At 45.0% G+C, this 17,680-nt stretch overlaps 1 protein-coding gene across 4 annotated transcripts in view; it reads right to left on the bottom strand.

Moving 5' to 3' along the window:
• col28a1a (collagen, type XXVIII, alpha 1a) overlaps positions 1–17,680 on the bottom strand; it is a 114,215-nt gene that overhangs the window by 1,932 nt on the left and 94,603 nt on the right. For all 4 annotated transcript variants that reach the window (XM_057354902.1, XM_057354901.1, XM_057354903.1 and 1 more), the window contains 14 exons: positions 16,498–16,566; positions 16,340–16,411; positions 9,052–9,120; positions 8,283–8,354; positions 6,842–6,910; positions 6,648–6,716; positions 6,495–6,563; positions 6,346–6,414; positions 6,193–6,261; positions 6,047–6,115; positions 5,887–5,955; positions 5,731–5,811; positions 167–202; positions 52–88 (listed from right to left, as the gene is read on the bottom strand). In XM_057354902.1, the coding sequence (XP_057210885.1) occupies positions 52–88; positions 167–202; positions 5,731–5,811; positions 5,887–5,955; positions 6,047–6,115; positions 6,193–6,261; positions 6,346–6,414; positions 6,495–6,563; positions 6,648–6,716; positions 6,842–6,910; positions 8,283–8,354; positions 9,052–9,120; positions 16,340–16,411; positions 16,498–16,566 (919 nt within the window). The remainder of the gene's footprint in view (positions 1–51; positions 89–166; positions 203–5,730; positions 5,812–5,886; positions 5,956–6,046; positions 6,116–6,192; positions 6,262–6,345; positions 6,415–6,494; positions 6,564–6,647; positions 6,717–6,841; positions 6,911–8,282; positions 8,355–9,051; positions 9,121–16,339; positions 16,412–16,497; positions 16,567–17,680) is intronic.

Raw genomic sequence — 17,680 nt, forward strand, 5'->3', positions numbered from 1 at the left:
TTAAGCTTATTTAGAAATATTTGTGTTACAGTGATAGAGATGGTTACATACCACATATTTCCAGAATTACTCGGATCACCTCTTCTCTCTTTAATATAAACAGAGATGTATATAATTTATGCAAGATTTGTGTTCTGATAAAAGTGAAAAGGATGTTTTGACTCACCGACAAGCCAGGCTCTCCCTTCTCTCCTGATCGCCCCTACAATATAATTTCAGTCATTTATAGTCTCAATATATACATTATAGTCATTTGTCAAGTAAAAAATCCTGATCCCTCTAATGTAAGTAAAGACAGTGAACATTGAAAGTGCACTACATTTACTCATTCTACTGTGTTTGCATTGCTTCATGTATTAGATATATTAAGACATCTTAAAGGGATAGTTGTGCTCTTTCTTACAAAAAAATGACATACACAAAAAATTTCAGTCATGCTTTAGACCGCATCATAGCACTGAAACTGCGCTCGTTAAAATTACAAACGACCTGCTTATAGCATCAGATAAAGGTAACATCTCCCTCCTAGTACAGCTTGACCTTAGTGCTGCGTTCGATACTGTAGACCATAAAATACTTCTAGATCGCTTACACAATTATACCGGTATTCAGGGACAGGCACTACAATGGTTCAGATCTTACTTATCAGACAGGTATCAATTTGTCCATTTAAATGGGGAATCATCAAATCTAACGCAAGTAAATTATGGATTACCTCAGGGATCGGTTTTAGGACCCTTGCTATTCTCCATATACATAATGCCCCTTGGCAACATTATTAGAAAACATGGAATTAGCTTCCACTGTTATGCAGATGATACTCAGCTATATATCTCATCAAGACCAGGGGTCTCATTTATAAAACTGTGCGTAGGATCCTTACTAAAAGTGTACGTGCGCCCGAAAACCAAAAATAGCGTACGCCCAAAAATAATCCGATTTATAAAACCGTGCATACGCACACCTCTAAGCAATATTCGCTTTATAAATCACAGATCACCTGCAAGTGTGCGTACATGAATCAGCCTCATATCCCGCCCTGTACACGCCCATTTTTACCCATAAATAGTCAATGCAAAGCACCTCATGAATACTGATTCGTATATTAATAAGCCTGCCATCCAATCCGCTTGTTAAGCCTGACAACACGCACCATAATGGGCGTACACCGTTTCCTGGTCAAACCGCTATCAGATGCCATAGAAATATAACAAAAAATGCTAAACAAAAAACCCCGATCCCATCCTTTATCTCCGTAACGAAATCACAAATGGCCACACATGAGATTCACTGAGATTTCCAACTTAATAATTGTTATAATTATATAATTATATTAAAGCCAAAGAAGGTCTCTGCAGCATTTAAATGTTTACAGCATTTAGACTGATCATTAACACCTTGTAAGGTCGGAGCCAAGATGTCCCGACCAGAGACTATTCTTCTCATGAGAAACAAAGAATGGTTCTAAGCACAGTGGGGAACCTAGGCCAAAAGGGTGCCCCTTCCTGAAAGAACAACACACCGATTCCTGATAAAAAGATAATCATCTCGGGAAAAGGACAGAGAGCATCTCTCAATACAGTGAGAAACCTGAACCAAAAGGACACCTTCCTTTGAGAAACAACGGACTCCCTCCAGTACAGCAAACTCCCTACTGAGCTAACACCTACATCTCAAACGATGCATACAAGTGAATCACAGATGCAGACCTCACCCTGCACCCCCAACTGTTCCTTTCCTCCCCTCTCACTCAACGCAGGACACCCAAAAGCTCTGAGGACCGTACACAAGAAAAGAACACAACACATACACAAAAACATACACATGTTTGGTAACATCCAAAAGGTCTCATTGCAACTGGTACAATGGTCTCACTCCCATAACAACAATGTAATGACAAAGTTTTGTAAGAACTTAACAAACTTCCCTCAGTGCTGGAACATTTCTCACACATTTGGTGACTTTCACCAATCACCTACTGTATGCAGATGAAGTACAGCCCCAGGGATCACAAGACCCAATCACAGCCAAATTCCTAACTCTAAAGAATACTTCCATAATGCTTTGTTCTGGTTTGGTATTTAAGGGAAGTTGACAAAAATATCAGGGAATCTGTAGCCAGATCTCCCGCACAAATTCCTGTGTGTCGTCTCTTGCCAGGTATGCAACATTGAACTTCTCTTTGCTTTATTTCTTATGATTTTCTATTATTTGTTATTGAATTATATTGATTGCCGTTGATTATTGAATTGAACCTTGAATTGGATTTTGAATTATGCTTACCTGGCTAATAAATTGTTATGTTTGAATTCATTCTGTATTGTTCTGAGTTTATAAACTTTAGTAGATCACGCTATATCCTTTGTTACCGCAAATCTACGTTCAGGTTAGTGACGGACTAGAATCCTGTATTAGGTGGAGCATTGGGCACGACAGCTGAGATTTTAGAGCTCTGGCTAACTGCTTGGCATTAATTTAAGTGTAATTAGACCGTAGGGGCTATCGTTTCCATTTAGAACAGCACATGGGTTGTCTGACCAATCTAAATAGGGCAAGTCACCAAAACCTCTGGTTATTGTAATATTATTCTAACTAAGTGTACATAGGAAACTATGGCATGATTATATAAAGCTACCGTCAGAGGAAGTAAGATTGGTCTATTTATCTCTATGAAGTGGTCATGACCTCTGGTTGGAAAAATCATTACTTTAATTAAGTTGTCAATAGTCTAAGGGGACTAGATCAAATAATGTTTCAGGAAGTGCTGGTTGGAGACGGCCATCTGAGCATTACTAGTCATAGAAACCTCTGGCAGTGACCAAGACTGGCGAGTTTGTGACCGTGAGATCCGCGTATAACGGCCGGCGCGAGACTCTAAGCGACATTGAGAATCGGATGAAGGAGTGTAACTTAGAATAAAACAGAGGAATCAGACATCCGTCCAAATTTCACAATTATTAATGATAAAAGTTAAATGTAAACTAAATGAGAAGTCGAGATATTATTAAATTGGAGTCAGATAAAATAGAGGTAATTAAGTGAAATGTGCTTTCATGCAAATACTGTTTCACTAAACAAAGGAAGACAAGAACACGTGTGAAGCCTTCGCCACGCCTCTGGATACCGTCATTGGACCAGCGGGTGGTGCCTTACAACCTCATTAGTGGTGTCCTTCACCTGAGATAACATTTGAAGACATCATTGTAAAAGACGAATGCTTCTTCATTCCGGTTTTGTTATGATAGTTAGGACTGATAACGAGAACATAAAGAGAAACGATTGTGCGAGAGCTTAATGGCTGTATTTCCAGACTTTGACATTCTATGATTATGCTCAGTATTTAAGGAAAATATATTTAGTGTTTATTTACCCTGTGTTCTGCAGTTATCATATTTGATGCTGTCCCTGTTCAGTCGGATCATCTCCTCCTCATGCGCTCATAGTGTGATGGTGAGACAGCGCTGATTAAATATTTACATTGAATTTTTATTTAAGATTTGAGTTGGATTTTACAAGAAGGTGCATGAAACAATTATCACTCAAGCGCAAATAACTCTGCAGATTTAATCTTCGTGATAATATGGATCTTTAACGGATATGAGGTCAAATAAAATGTGTGTGAGGCATAATGCTTATAAGCGTTTATATCAATCTTAGTTTCTGCAATCTAAGTTCACTAACTCACCATTTGTCTCCAGAATGTACGTACGCATGGGTCAGAGTTTGCTTGCAGGTGCGCACATTTTTCCGTCAAGTTTGTTTTTATAAATCCCATCTTTTGCGTGGGAAGTGGCGTACGCCTCTTTCAGGGCATGTTTTGCGCGTACGCAACGGTTATAAATGAGGCCCCAGATGATTCCTTCCAGCTATCCAAATTGGCAGAGTGCATCGAAGATATAAAACATTGGATGACTAGTAATTTCCTTCTTTTAAATTCTAATAAAACAGAAATATTATTTATCGGACCAAAGACACGTAAAAAGAATATTTCAGATTATAACCTGCAAATTGAAGGCTGCACTGTTACTCCAACAAATACAGTTAAAGACCACAGCGTTATATTAGACAGCAACCTGTCATTTAAAAATCACATCTCAAATGTCACAAAAACAGCCACCTTTCACCTTAGAAATGTTGCTAAATTACGAAATATTCTATGTGTTGCTGACGCAGAGAAGCTTATTCATGCATTTGTGACCTCAAGACTTGACTACTGTAATGCACTATTTAGTGGTTGTCCTGCATCAGCAATAAACAAACTACAGTTAGTTCAGAATGCAGCTGCCAGAGTTCTAACCAGGTTCAGAAAATACGATCACATAACCCCAATGTTATCAACCCTTCACTGGTTACCCATTAAGTATCGTATTGACTTTAAAGTTCTTTTAATTGCTTATAAAGCCTTAAACGGTTAAGCCCCTACCTACATAACAGAGCTTCTATCACATTACAACCCATCACGCTCTCTAAGATCTCAAAACTCTTGGCTTTTGATAACACCTAGAATAACTAAGCATTCACTTGATGCATAATATGCAAAATAAACCACTGGGAGACTGCATTTATTAGATATTATTTACTAGAAAGATCTTGCTTGTTCTGTAAACACCGTGCACTGTGCTGTGTTTTACCTTTTTTGTGTTTTTGTGATTTTCTTATTTTCTCTATATAAATAAAATTTAATTAAATTGAATTAGTTCACCCGAAAACAAAAATCCTGTCTTCCATTGCTGACTCTCAGATTGTTCTAGACCTGTATTAATGTTGTTGTTCGGCTAAACAAAAAGGAAGTTATTTTCAGTATCCAAAAAGATCTCATCCCCCATTTACTCCCATAGTAGGGAAAATAAATACTATGATAGTCAATGGAGGATGACCTGTTTGGTTATTGACACTCTTCCAAATATCTTCCTTTGTGGTTAACCTGTCATGAACAGGTGGTGAGACAAGGAGAGAGGACCCAAGTGCAGACAGCAAACACAAGGGCATTAAATAGGGGAACTAACAAGGGATAATTACAATAGGCAGGTGTAGGGGATGAAACACTGATGGAAAGCTAAGGAGGAACAGAGAGAGAGTATGGAAGGCCGAAAGGGCCAAAATGTCTCTCTCCACACAAAACCTACGGCTTTGTCATGACTCTGCCACAAGAACAAGAATAGACATGACATGATGAGGCAGAATAATGACACAACCAGACAAAGACATTGATAAAGATTTGGAACAACCTGAGGGTGAGTAAATGGTAAAAGAATTTACGTTTTTGGGTGAACTTTCCCTTTAACATTGGGGTCCAACTGGATGGGAAAAGTCGAGAAAATGACTACAATTCCCAATATTTGTGTGTATACTGACATAATAATGGCCATTATTAATAACCGAATCACAGTTGTGAAGTTATAGTGCCCCTAGATGGATTTGTTTCTCCAGAAAATGGAAAAGAAATTATAATCAGTATGTTGGGTAGCACAAACACACATTTCAGTATGCCACCATTGGTGTTTTGGGGATGCTCGCATGTGCCTATAGTAATACATACAGTATGCAGCTGACATCAGCATTTTCACAGCTGCGTTTTTGCTGTTTTCACAGGGACGATAACGGGATCGTTTTCAAAAACTTGAGTTGAGAAATACTTTGTGGTCTACAGGTGATTACTGGATCAGGTGGGAGTGACTTGAACTGCTCATCAGGTGAGAGTGTGGTCTAGTTCAAAAGCATCTTTAGTACCTTGGGTCCTGTTTGTCCAGTTATTCCATGTTCTCCTCTACCTCCCTTTTTTCCATGTTCCCCCTTCAGGCCTCTGTTGCCCTGAAACCAGGAGCCTATATTATTCTATCTTTGCATTTCAAACTTTAAATTATGTAACACTCATATATCTGTTACCTTCTCTCCTTGCAGACCATCACCTGGAATCCCCCTAGGGCCAGGGGACCCTTGAAACCCTGGCTCCCCCTGATGATATTATGACAAAATGTTTGTTTAGACATTACATAAAGCTATGAGGCTGAGCTGGTTGTTGGCAGTATGGTCATTGTGTTTTTACCTTGGGGCCTTGAATACCCTCCCCTGGAATGCCAGGTGGACCAGGAGCGCCAGTCTGGCCCATTGCACCCTTTAAAATGCCACATTTATATTTAGTATTAAGTAAGTTCTGAGGAAATTTCATTTTTAATCAAGGTAATTTACAACCTTTGGTCCCAGCAGTCCATTTCCTGGAGGCCCTGTAGGGCCTAGACCACCAGATAAGCCTCTATCTCCCTGAGAACAAATAGCATTCTAAATAGTAACAGCAATGGTTGTGAATAAATTAAATAGATCATCGTTAGTTCGGTGTTACAAAACCTTTGGTCCAGGAATTCCTTGTCCTTGAGGTCCAACGTCACCTGGTAGCCCAGCTAACCCTGGAAGTCCCTAAGAAAATATAACATTGATCAATTTTACTAGTTTTCTTTTTGCTTTACTCAAGATTAAATTAAGTCTCCATCACACACCTGGGGTCCAGGGTAACCCTCCCCCTTTATTCCTTGTGGTCCTATCAGCCCTGGACTTCCTCGATCACCCTGAAACATCCCAACATTGGCTTAATTTTGGTAAAACAATTCTATAAATAAAATAGTACGAGAACATATTTCATATGGCATTACCCTTGGTCCTGCAGTCCCAACCCCAGGTTCTCCAGCAGGACCTTGGGGGCCTGGTGGTCCTGGTTCACCCTAACAAAAAAGCATAACAAATATGTGTAAAAAATTGAAATACAATCAAATAAAGCCCATACAAGTCATTGTAAAAGGTTCACTGTGCAATGATTGATTATTGGTTAAAAGTGTAAGTCATGCACCTTCGAACCAGGTAATCCACGGCCCGGAAGTCCCGGTAAACCCACCATACCAAAACTTCCTGGTTCTCCCTGTAAAAATGAAAGAAAATCTTATTAAGATAACTAAATCTATTATCCCATGTATGTTTAATTTTCTAGCTTATAGTGCTGTGTAAAAAAAGAATGCTGTGTTATTTAAAAGTTATTGTGCATTGTGAAAGGATATATCAGTTCATATTAAGTCTAAATGTCTTTCAATAGAAAGGCAAATTTGACTCATGAAAAAAACGCCCAGTGTAACAACAGTACTTTGTACATTCACTAATACAAATATCATAAAAGCCTTCATGATCCAGAACAGTAACATATCCAGTTTCAAAGAAGATCTAGTAAAATATAAAGTATAAAAAATATATTGAGTTGTGTAGATAATAATAAACACATATTTTGAAACATATAAATACAATTTTTATAATGACCACAATACTTTTATTATTATTATTATTATGTTATTATTTAATTATTTTCACTATTTTAATTAATTTTCTTTGTCTTTCAAGATTTTTAAATCAATTTTTAATCATCAAGATTTTTATAAACACTGCAATAATGTAATAATTTATTTATTATTATTAAAATAATTTATTAATGTATTTAATATGATTACTATTGTTGTTGTTTAAGATCGTTTTAATATTGTTATTATTTAATTATTTTTACTATTATTAATAATTTTTCTTTGTCTTTCATGACTTTTATTTTTTTTAATGACACATTTTTAATCATCAAGACTTTTATAATCACTGCAATAATTTATTCATTTATTTATTTTGATTATTATTATTATTGTCATTATTATTGTTGTTATTTAAGATAATTTTACTATTATTAATTATATTTCTTTGTCTTTCATGACTTTTATTTTTTTTAATGACACATTTTTAATCATCAAGACTTTTATAATCACTGCAATAATTTATTCATTTATTTATTTTGATTATTATTATTATTGTCATTATTATTGTTGTTATTTAAGATAATTTTACTATTATTAATTATATTTCTTTGTCTTTCATGACTTTAAATGATAATGTGTGTTATATTGTGTTATATAACATCTTGCATTACTGTACATACAGTAGCAGCAACAGCACAATAATGTGTGCCTTACTTTTAATATCGTGACTATGTCTTTAATAGAGGTAAACTGTTGCTTGGTGACTGATAGATCAATATATCATGGCTTTATTCTCTAATGATAAAGTCCGGGAAGCATGTCCATTATTCCGTTAATTATGAGCAGCCGGAAAAGCCTAAAACCTGTTTAAGACATATAAAAAGTCATAGAATCATAAAGTCCAACATTCCAAACTTCTAAACACGACGACCTTGACATTAACCCTCACATTCCCTGTGCAAAACCAGATTGCATGTGTTTAATCACTGTCACTGTGCCACCCACCTTGGCCCCTGGGGGTCCCACTGTTCCTGAACTTCCCGGGAGACCCCGAGGTCCTCTGTCACCCCGGTCCCCCTGAAAAAGATTTATATTCATTACAATTTTCATCATATTCAACATATTCACATTCTCTATTATTAGATGATTACATTGTATGTGAATTTTTGAGTTTTTTAATTATTCACAACAAAAATTCCCAATTGTCCTACTGTAATATTTAAAAAGTCAAATGACATGACATATTTTACAACCTTATAAGAATTTACATGTTAAAGGTTTTGAGAACTTTAAATATAATATTTAAAGTAGAATTTATTACAATTCCTTTTTTTTGCATTAAAGTAATCAGATTTGTGGAAATTTGTGCGTCATTGTCATTAAAATAAGGTAACAATACAACATTTGTTTTTTGGATTTAAAAAATGACCTGGAAATGTTCTTGACAGCTTTCAACGTTAACCTAGTATGTGGTATAGCCTGAAACATCTACAGTAAATGACTGATTCGTTCTGTAAACACATTACAGTACATACAGTAAATGTTTGTTTTGTACTGTGACGTAAATATGCAATGAGTGATATGAAATATGTCTCTCAATTAACACCCACATGGGTAAACAGTGATTACTGGAAAAGTCCTTTCAAATGTGTGATTCTACGTTCATGACTGTATTAATCAGTGTTTGTAATGCTGTGCCCACATTTAAACTATAACTAGATCTAATGGAATAGAATGGAACATATGAAACAATGGAAACGACAATGTACAGTACCTTCTCACCAGGAACTCCTTTTCCTGGTGTGCCCTCTGGACCTCGGTCACCTGGTAAACCCATCTCACCCTAAAGTTAAAACACGTTGCTTTAAGACTTAATTGATTTATCATTTATAAAATCAACTACTTGCCACAGAAAACACGTAGTTAAGTAAAAACGTCTTGGTTACGGATGTAACCTCGGTTCCCTGATGGAGGGAACGAGACGTTGTTTCGAACAGACAGAATGGGGTTTGTCTTGAGAACCTGTCATCTTCTGAGTATTTAGAAAAGGCCAATGAAAATTGGCAAATGAAATTTGCATGCCGGGCTCCTCCCCGGATGTCCGGGTATAAGAGGGAAGCCGGCGTGCTCATTCATTCACCTTTGGTCTGAGGAGCCTAAAGCATCCTCCCCCGACCGCTGGGGTGGGCGGCCAGTGTTGTGGCATGAGGGACACAACGTCTCGTTCCCTCCATCAGGGAACCGAGGTTACATCCGTAACCAAGACGTTCCCTTTCTGTCGGTCTCTCGACGTTGTGTCGAACCGACAGAATGGGGTTCCTATGGAAAACGCCACAGCACTGAGCCGCGTCACAATCTCTGCGGAGCGACGTTGACTGGCCTGGGCAAGTCAGACGAACACGCTAACGCGAAATTATGACCCTCCAGTGGAGAGGAAGGGGGATCCAGAGCTTTACACAAAGTTGGGAAGCCCCTGTCACCGGCCGTCACGGGCGGAGGCCTAGTTCTCTAAATGGCGAGAAGCCGCCCGGCACCGTACGGGCCACTGGGTAAGCATTATTCCCCCCTGGGGGAAAAACGCTGCAGAGGCCACTGCCTACCGTAGGGAGGAATAGGGGAGACACCACATGGTCTCACCATCAGGGGAGAACTCATGGGAGGAATGTGCGGACTGCAGGAGTTAACCGCAAGGTGGGAGTCCACCTGGGGAGGTCATGGGTTGCCAAGGTGGGAACCATTCATGAGGATACATCAGACGGAACAGCCCACGGAGGGGGGGGTTACCACGTCTGGAGCACTAGGTCCGGTTAGAGCTATGTGGGAGATAACTCAACTGTTCCCCGGCCTAAGGGGGCAGGGCTGCTCTGCCCAGCCTGTCCCCTGGAAGGGTGCTTAGTGATGGATGGAATGCCTGTTCTTTACCCGAGGGGAAAGAAGTGAGGCGGGATCGCCACTGCTCCCCCCGGAGGGGGAAGGGCTTCCGCAGGCGTACGCCCTACCGGCTGCCGGTCCCAAACCTTGCCAGGATGCGGGCTGACACCGGTTCCGCGCGTAGGTATTAGAACCTCACGGAGTTGTTGGGCATAGCCCAACCCGCAGCTCTGCAGATGTCTGCCAGAGAGGCGCCCTGAGCCAGTGCCCATGAGGGGTGTGCCTCACTCTCCACGGGCAGGGGCGAATAGAGATCGGTATGCCCTAACGAGGGCATCCACGATCCAGTGCGCCAGCCTCTATTTGGAGACAGCCCTCCCTTCTGCTGACCTCCGAAACAGACTGCTAAAATAGCAGAAATAGCAGAAATAGCTGCTCAGAGCTTCTGGGCTCTGCGTGCGGTCCGAGTAGAGGCGCCGTGCGCGTACTGGACACAACACGGATAGGTTGGGTCTTCCTCCCCGGTGGGGAGCGCCTGCAGGTTCACCACCTGGTCTCTCGGGAGAGTGGTGGGAACCTTGGGCACGTAGCCGGGGCGGGGTCTCAAGATAACGTGAGAATCCCGGCCCCGAGTTCTAGGCAATCTGTGGACACGGAGGGTGCTTGCAGATCCCCTACCCTCTTGGAGGTGAGCGCCATGCGGAAAACCGTCTTTATCAGGACTGAGAAAGAGCGGCAATCCCGAGAGGCTCGAAGGGGGCGGGGCCTCCTGAGGCCCGCCACCTAGGTCGCAAGAGAGAACGGAGCGCGGAAGGTGGTCACCCTCTCACGCCCCTTAGGAACCTAATGACCAAGCCGTGCTGTCCCAGAGGCTACCCAGCACTTGGGTCATGATGAGCGGCCGAAGCGGCTACATACATTCCCAGTGTGGAGGGGGAGAGGTTACTCCCCAGTCTCTCTTGAGGACGGGACAGCTCGTACCCGACCGAGCAACTCCGCGGGTCTTCTCGCCGAGAAGAGCACCAGGACGAGAAGAGGCGCCACCTATGGGTGTATAGCTGCCCAGTGGCCGAAGCCCTAGCCTGAGTGATGTCCCAACCAGACCGGGGGTGGGTCACTCAGGATCTCCTCGTCCCGTCCAGACATGGAGACCAGGTTCTGCCTGGGATGCTGTAACGTGCCCCTTCCCCTGGGGAAGCAGATCGCCAGGGGGGCGGCCAAGGGGGAGTCGTTGTCAGAGCCTTAGCTCCGAGAACCAAGTCCTGGTTAGGCCAAGGGGCGTAACTAGTACCACTTGATGCTCCTCTTCCCTGGCCTTGCACAGGACCCTGTGCAATGAGGCTCACTGGGGGGGAGCGTAATTCCGCTTGTCCCGCGGCCAGCTATGCGCAAGGGCATCCGTGCCAAGGGTTGCCTTGGACAGGGAGTACCAAAGCGGACAATGGGTGGAGTCCGGGGAGGCAACAGGACAACCTGTGCCTGGCCGAACCTCTCCCAAATGAGCTGGCTGCGCGGGGATGGAGTCGCCACTCCCCGCGAGGTGTTGTCTGAAGAGAGAGCGCATCGGCTGTCTGGTTCAGGACGCCTGGGATGTGTGTGGCTCGCAGGGAACTGATCACCTGCTGACTCCAGAGGAGGAGACGCCGGGCGAGTCATGTTTAGCTGCTGTGAGCGAATCCAATGATATACGCCACAGCAGCTGTGCTGTCCGACCGGACCAGCACGTGCCTGCCCTGCACGAGAGGTAGTAGCCTCCTCAATGCAAGTAGCACAACCAACAACTCTAAGCAGTTGAAATGCCAACGCAGGCGGGGGCCCGTCCACCGCCCCGACACTGCTTGCCCGTTTGCACACGGCACCCCAACCCCAAGAAGGTCATGGAGACCAGGGGGTTAGGGTGTGTCGGCAGAAAGCGTGTGACCACACGCCTGCTGCCGGTGTGCCACGCTCTCCAAGGAACTTGACTCTGTAGCCAGTGTTGGAGCGGTCGTATGTGCATCGACCCGAGGGGGACCACCCCCGCCGAGGATGCCATGTATCCCAGGAGCCTCTGAAATAGTTTCAGGGGGACTGCTGACTGTCTGAAAGCTTCAGGCAGTTCAACACTGATCAGGTGCGCTCTGTAGTCAGTCGCACTGCCTCTGGGAGGCCGCGTGGGTGCGGGCTTCCTCGTCGCGGGTCTCACGCCCCCCGCGGGGGGTGAGCAGGGCCGCTCATGAGGACAGAGTCGAGTTCCCCACCGAGAAAGAGGACGCTCTGCACCGGGGAGAGCTTGCTCTTCTCAGTTGACCTGTAGCCCCACCGATCTAGGTGCCGGAGCACCAGGTCCCTGTGTGTACACAACAGATCTCAAGAGTGCGCCAAACTGAGCCAGTCGTCGAGATAGTTTAGTACCCGCACACCTCCTTCCCTAAGGGGAAGGAGGGCGGCTTCCACGACCTTCGTAAAGACTCGTGGAGTAAGGGACAGACCGAAGGGGAGGACCCTGTACTGATATGCCCGTCCCTCGAACACGAACCGTCGGAACGGCCGATGTCGAGGGAGGAACGAGACATGAAGTACGCGTCCTTCAGGTCGATTGCCATGAACCAGTCCTGACACCTGACAGACGTCAGGATGCGCTTCTGCGTGATCAACCTGAAAGGCAGCTACTGTGTAGATGCCTGTTCAGAACACACAGACCCAAGATAGGGCGCAACCCCCCGCCTTTCTTGGGGACAATGAAGTACAGGCTGTAAAACCCGCTGAACATCTCGGCTGGTGAGACGGGCTCGATCACTCCCTTCACCAGAAGGGTGGCGGCCTCGGCCCGAAGTACGGGAACATCCTAGCCTCTGACTGAGGTATATCGGATGCTGAACTTGGCGGGCGTGAGGCGACTGGATCGCGTAGCCGAGACGGATCGTCTTCCCTAGCCAGCCTGACAGTCTGGGAAGCCGGACAGGCTCCCAGAAATGAGACGGGGACTAAAGGTACGATCTTTTTCATCGTCCCCCCGGGGGGTGGTTCGATGGCTAGCAGTACGGATTCCTTGCCGGGGGAGGTCCCCCGGGGAGGAGATCGGCTCTGCTGTTTTTCCTGCCTGGCGACTGCGCAGCTCAACGCACTGTCTGACTGAGAGTGCTGAGGGCTGGTGTTTATACTCGACATTGCGCTTCGCCATGACGCAACGTCGAGTTTGCCGTTCACCGTCGTGCAGAGGGTGGGAGCGGCTGTGATAACCCAGAGAGAGAGGAAACTCTCTTTTTTGAGAGTAAGTGGGCGCTAGCCCCCCGGAGGGGGCCAGCAGATGGAGAGACGGGGCAGGATCCGTCCCTATCCGATTTCCCAGCGATGTGGCTGGGGTCGGGCCCAATGGTAGCCTCGATCCCCCTGAGGTCTTCCCATGAGGGCCGCTTCGCCGCGGCTGCTGATGGGGCGATGGTCTCCTCTTCGCTGTCTCCTCCAGGGGGGGGGGCCTGAGTGGGGGGGCGCCAGAGCTGGAGGGCGTCGAAGAGGACCAGGGCTGCTGGGAAGCAGACAGTGCACGGGACTCGACGGCCGAGGCGGCCGAGTTGCGGCACGGAGGACTGCTTTTTACTGTCGAGAACCCTCCACAGTAACACCAACCAGCCCCCCCTTGCGAGACGGGTACGTCGAGAAAGCGGACCTTCTCAGCGTTACTCATCTGCGCAAGTATCGGCCAGAGGAGTTTCTCATGGACCACAAGTGTGGACATCGTCCGACCCAGGGCCCGCGTGGTCACCTTGGTCGCCCGTAGAGCGAGGTCGGTGGCGGCGCGGAGTTCCTGCATAAGCGCTGGGTCGGTCTTACCCTCGTGGAGCTCTCTCAACGCCCTGGCCTGGCAGGAGCCATAGCGTGGAGAGAGGAGGCAGCTTGGTCCGCCGCAATGTAAGCTCTCGACACCAGAGATGCCGAGACACCACATGCTTTGGACGGGAGTCTAGGTCGAGCCCCCCCAGGTGGCCGCCACCTACGGGCACGAGTGCACCGCGGCGGCAACTCCACCTGGGGACACCGACGCATCCTCCAGCTGTCTCAACCTCGAGGGAAGAGAGGGTGACAGAACTTTGTTTGACGTGAAACGTGCCGGAAAGGGGGCGTTCCAGGTCTTACTAAGTTCCTCATGCACTTCCGGTAAACACGGCACTGGGGGCGGGCGCGGCTTGGAGCCGCGCTCAAACCCGAGGCGCCATGTAGCCAGCCGCGAACGCCGGGAGAGGCAGTGCGGGCACTGCAACCCAACACTCACGGCGGCCCGGGAAAGCATGGCTGACATTTCGACGTCCGCTTCTTCCTGGGCTCGACCCCCCGAGGGAGGGAGCCCGAGGAATCGTCGGAGTCGGATGGCAGTACGTCACCCCCCGATGCTGCAAGAGACATCTCATCATCACGCATCGTGTCCGAATACGTGATTGAGGAATAAGACGGCGGACCGTCTTTTTTGGGGAACGGTCAGACGAGCGAAACGAGGTGTGAACGGTCCGTGAGCCGTGGCTGGCGGATTATCGCTCACAGTAATCCTCATATCACCCTCGCTGCTTGCCATAGCGGACGGCAGGGCCGTAGTCCTGCCGCCACGGAACGGGGAGCAAACGAGGTGGTGGCTGAGTCCCGTGGGAACACAGCCACCTGTGACGCAACGTCTGAATCGTCACCGCCCGCAGTGCGGGCAGGACGTATCCACAACGTCTGCCCCAGCGTACTGGAAGCAGGCATTGTGTCCGTCCCCCTCCTCGATGAGTGTGTTGCACCCATGAGAACAGCGGGACAAGCCACGCTGGAGAAATTTGCTCTTTTAGAAAAGGAAATTTGCTCGAACACCTCCGGAACTGCCGAAACGCCCAGGGGAGAGTCACTGCAGGAAGGGACCACGTCGTAGATTCCAGCAGAAAGAATGATCACCAAGATCGTAGAGAAGCTCATCAGATGCGTAGGCTCTGAAGAACAAAAGGTGAATGAATGAGCACGCCGGCTTCCCTCTTATACCCGGACATCCGGGGAGGAGCCCGGCATGCAAATTTCATTTGCCAATTTTCATTGGCCTTTTCTAAATACTCAGAAGATGATAGGTTCTCAAGACAAACCCCATTCTGTCGGTTCGACACAACGTCGAGAGACAGACAGAAAGGGAACTGCAGTTTGGTTGATAGTTTCGATTTATATGTGACCCTGGACAACAAAACCAGTCATAAGGGTGAATTTGAACTTGAGATTTATACATCATCTGAAAGCTGAATAAATACGTTTTCCAGTGATATATGGTTTGTTAGGATAGGACAATATTTGGCCAAGATACAATATTTAAAACTCTGGAAAATCGCCTTTAAAGTTGTAGCTGTAGCAGGCCGTTGCTAAGAAGAAACGGGTTTGTTTAATCGGTCTCTATTGGCTTACTGCTGTAATGACGTTGTGGAGAGTAGATGAACCCGAAAGCTGAATTTCTAAGCTTTACATATATCAAACTCGAGTAGGTAATTCCCAAAGAGCGGACAGCAGTGAATGAAGTTTGTAGGCATGTTTCTGGCCATTTTTTGTGTGATTTTGCTACATCCACTCACAAAAATAGTTTTGACATTTTATATTATTTTGACCCATGCAATGTGTTGTTGGCAATTGCTGCAAATATACCCGTGCAACTTATGACTGGGTCCAGGGTATATACATATATGTACTTGCCCCGCTCGGCTCGGGCCTCGAACCGGCATCGGTCCGGATGGGAGACGGGCGCTCTAACGAGGAGGCTAAAGACCGCAGTCTCTAGTGTCTGTCGCTAGAGCGTCTCTGTTGGTCGGGAAGTGAGGTTTACACACTGCACAGCTCTTCACTAGCTGGCCTCCGTTACATATATATAAAACATATGCACTGTATATGTTCTATAAACACCATGCACTGTGCTGTGTTTTACATTCTCTGTGTTTTTCAGTTTTTCTCCTGTAAAGCTGCTTTGGAACAATCTACATTGTGAAAAGCACTATACAAATAAAATTGAATTGAATATATGTGTGTGTGTGTGTGTGTGTGTGTGTGTGTGTGTGTGTGTGTGCGTGTGTGTATATATATATATATATATATATATATACTGTATATAAAGAGAGAGAGAGAGAGATTAACAGCATGATTTTATTTTAAGTGACCAACCATAATCTTATTAGAACAAACCTATCACTCATAATAAACATCTTTCCTACCTTTTGACCCACAGAGCCATCTTCTCCTGGGATTCCAGGAATACCGGCTGCTCCATCTGCTCCCAGCTCTCCCTAAAATGACAAATTTGCCATTACTACATAGAACATTTATATGCCGATATATGTTTATTGAAACATGTATTTTGTCCATACATTACCTTTGGCCCAGGTTCTCCAATTCCTCTCTCACCTTGAAGTCCAGGCTCTCCTGGAAAGCCCTGGTCTCCCTGTGAACAAATGTAACAATAAGTAAAGAGACACTTGCATGTTATTTACTGTAAAATTGAACATAAAACAAACAACCTAACAAAAATGTAATAAAACTTAATACAAAATGATAAATATTACTCTCTAAAGCCTGGCTCAGATTACAGGATTCTCGGCCAGAATTTACCCCGATTTCCCCTCCCGAGAATCTTTGAAAAAATCGGGTCCGGAACCTCGATCGGGTCCGAGATTCGGCCCAGATTATCACGTAATGTGAGGCGTTCACAGATCGAATCTTACACCTCCCGATCTGCTCCGAGAGAAATCGGGGCCGCCCCGATCATATCAAACATGTTTGATATTTAGGATTTTAAATCGGGGTGATGACGTTGGTACTTTCGCAACAGCCAATGAGAGGCACATCTGCAAGGTGACTGACAGACCTTTAAAAATGTCGACCGCGAAAGCTCCTGCAAGGGTACGTTGGACAGCGGAGATGGAAGAACAACTTGTGGCAACAGCATGATTGTCTATATAATGTATCCTCCAAAACATACCACAACCGCACAGATAAGGAAAAGAGCTGGGGAGAAGTCGCGTCGGTTTTAAATGTACCGGGTAAGTTAACTGCTAACGCGCAGCTTGTAGTTTCGTTCAACAGATTGTTATTTGGCTATAGGCATACAGATAACATGCGTTTATGTGTTTGTTTTTATGCTGTATCTTATAATCACATTGGCATTCATCTTTATTCTCGGCAGCAACTATTTTTTTTCTTCCGTTATTTATTAACATTAAACTTAAGCGGCTCGCCCAAAGCACAGTCATAACTTCAGCCCTAGCAAAAAGCATTATAGCACCCCCTGCTCAAAATACGTTCCCGCGGCTTTGGACAGACAGACAGAGAATCATTCAGAGAGCGACAAAGACGTTACACAACCGTTGCCAGGTGAGATCACGTGAAATTAACTTTGCGATGTCCCTTTGTTTACTTCTGTTTCCCGGTGAGATGACGTAAGAGGCGTCCTCTGGTATGATAATCTTAATATTATCCTGTAGTTTGGGTGTCTTAGGATGTCTTTTGATGTGCAATTATGAAATAAAAAACTTCCAATAAAACTTTCTAAATTTTTA

This window comes from Triplophysa rosa, linkage group LG16, assembly GCF_024868665.1.
Source record: "Triplophysa rosa linkage group LG16, Trosa_1v2, whole genome shotgun sequence".
NCBI classification, from domain to species: domain Eukaryota; kingdom Metazoa; phylum Chordata; class Actinopteri; order Cypriniformes; family Nemacheilidae; genus Triplophysa; species Triplophysa rosa.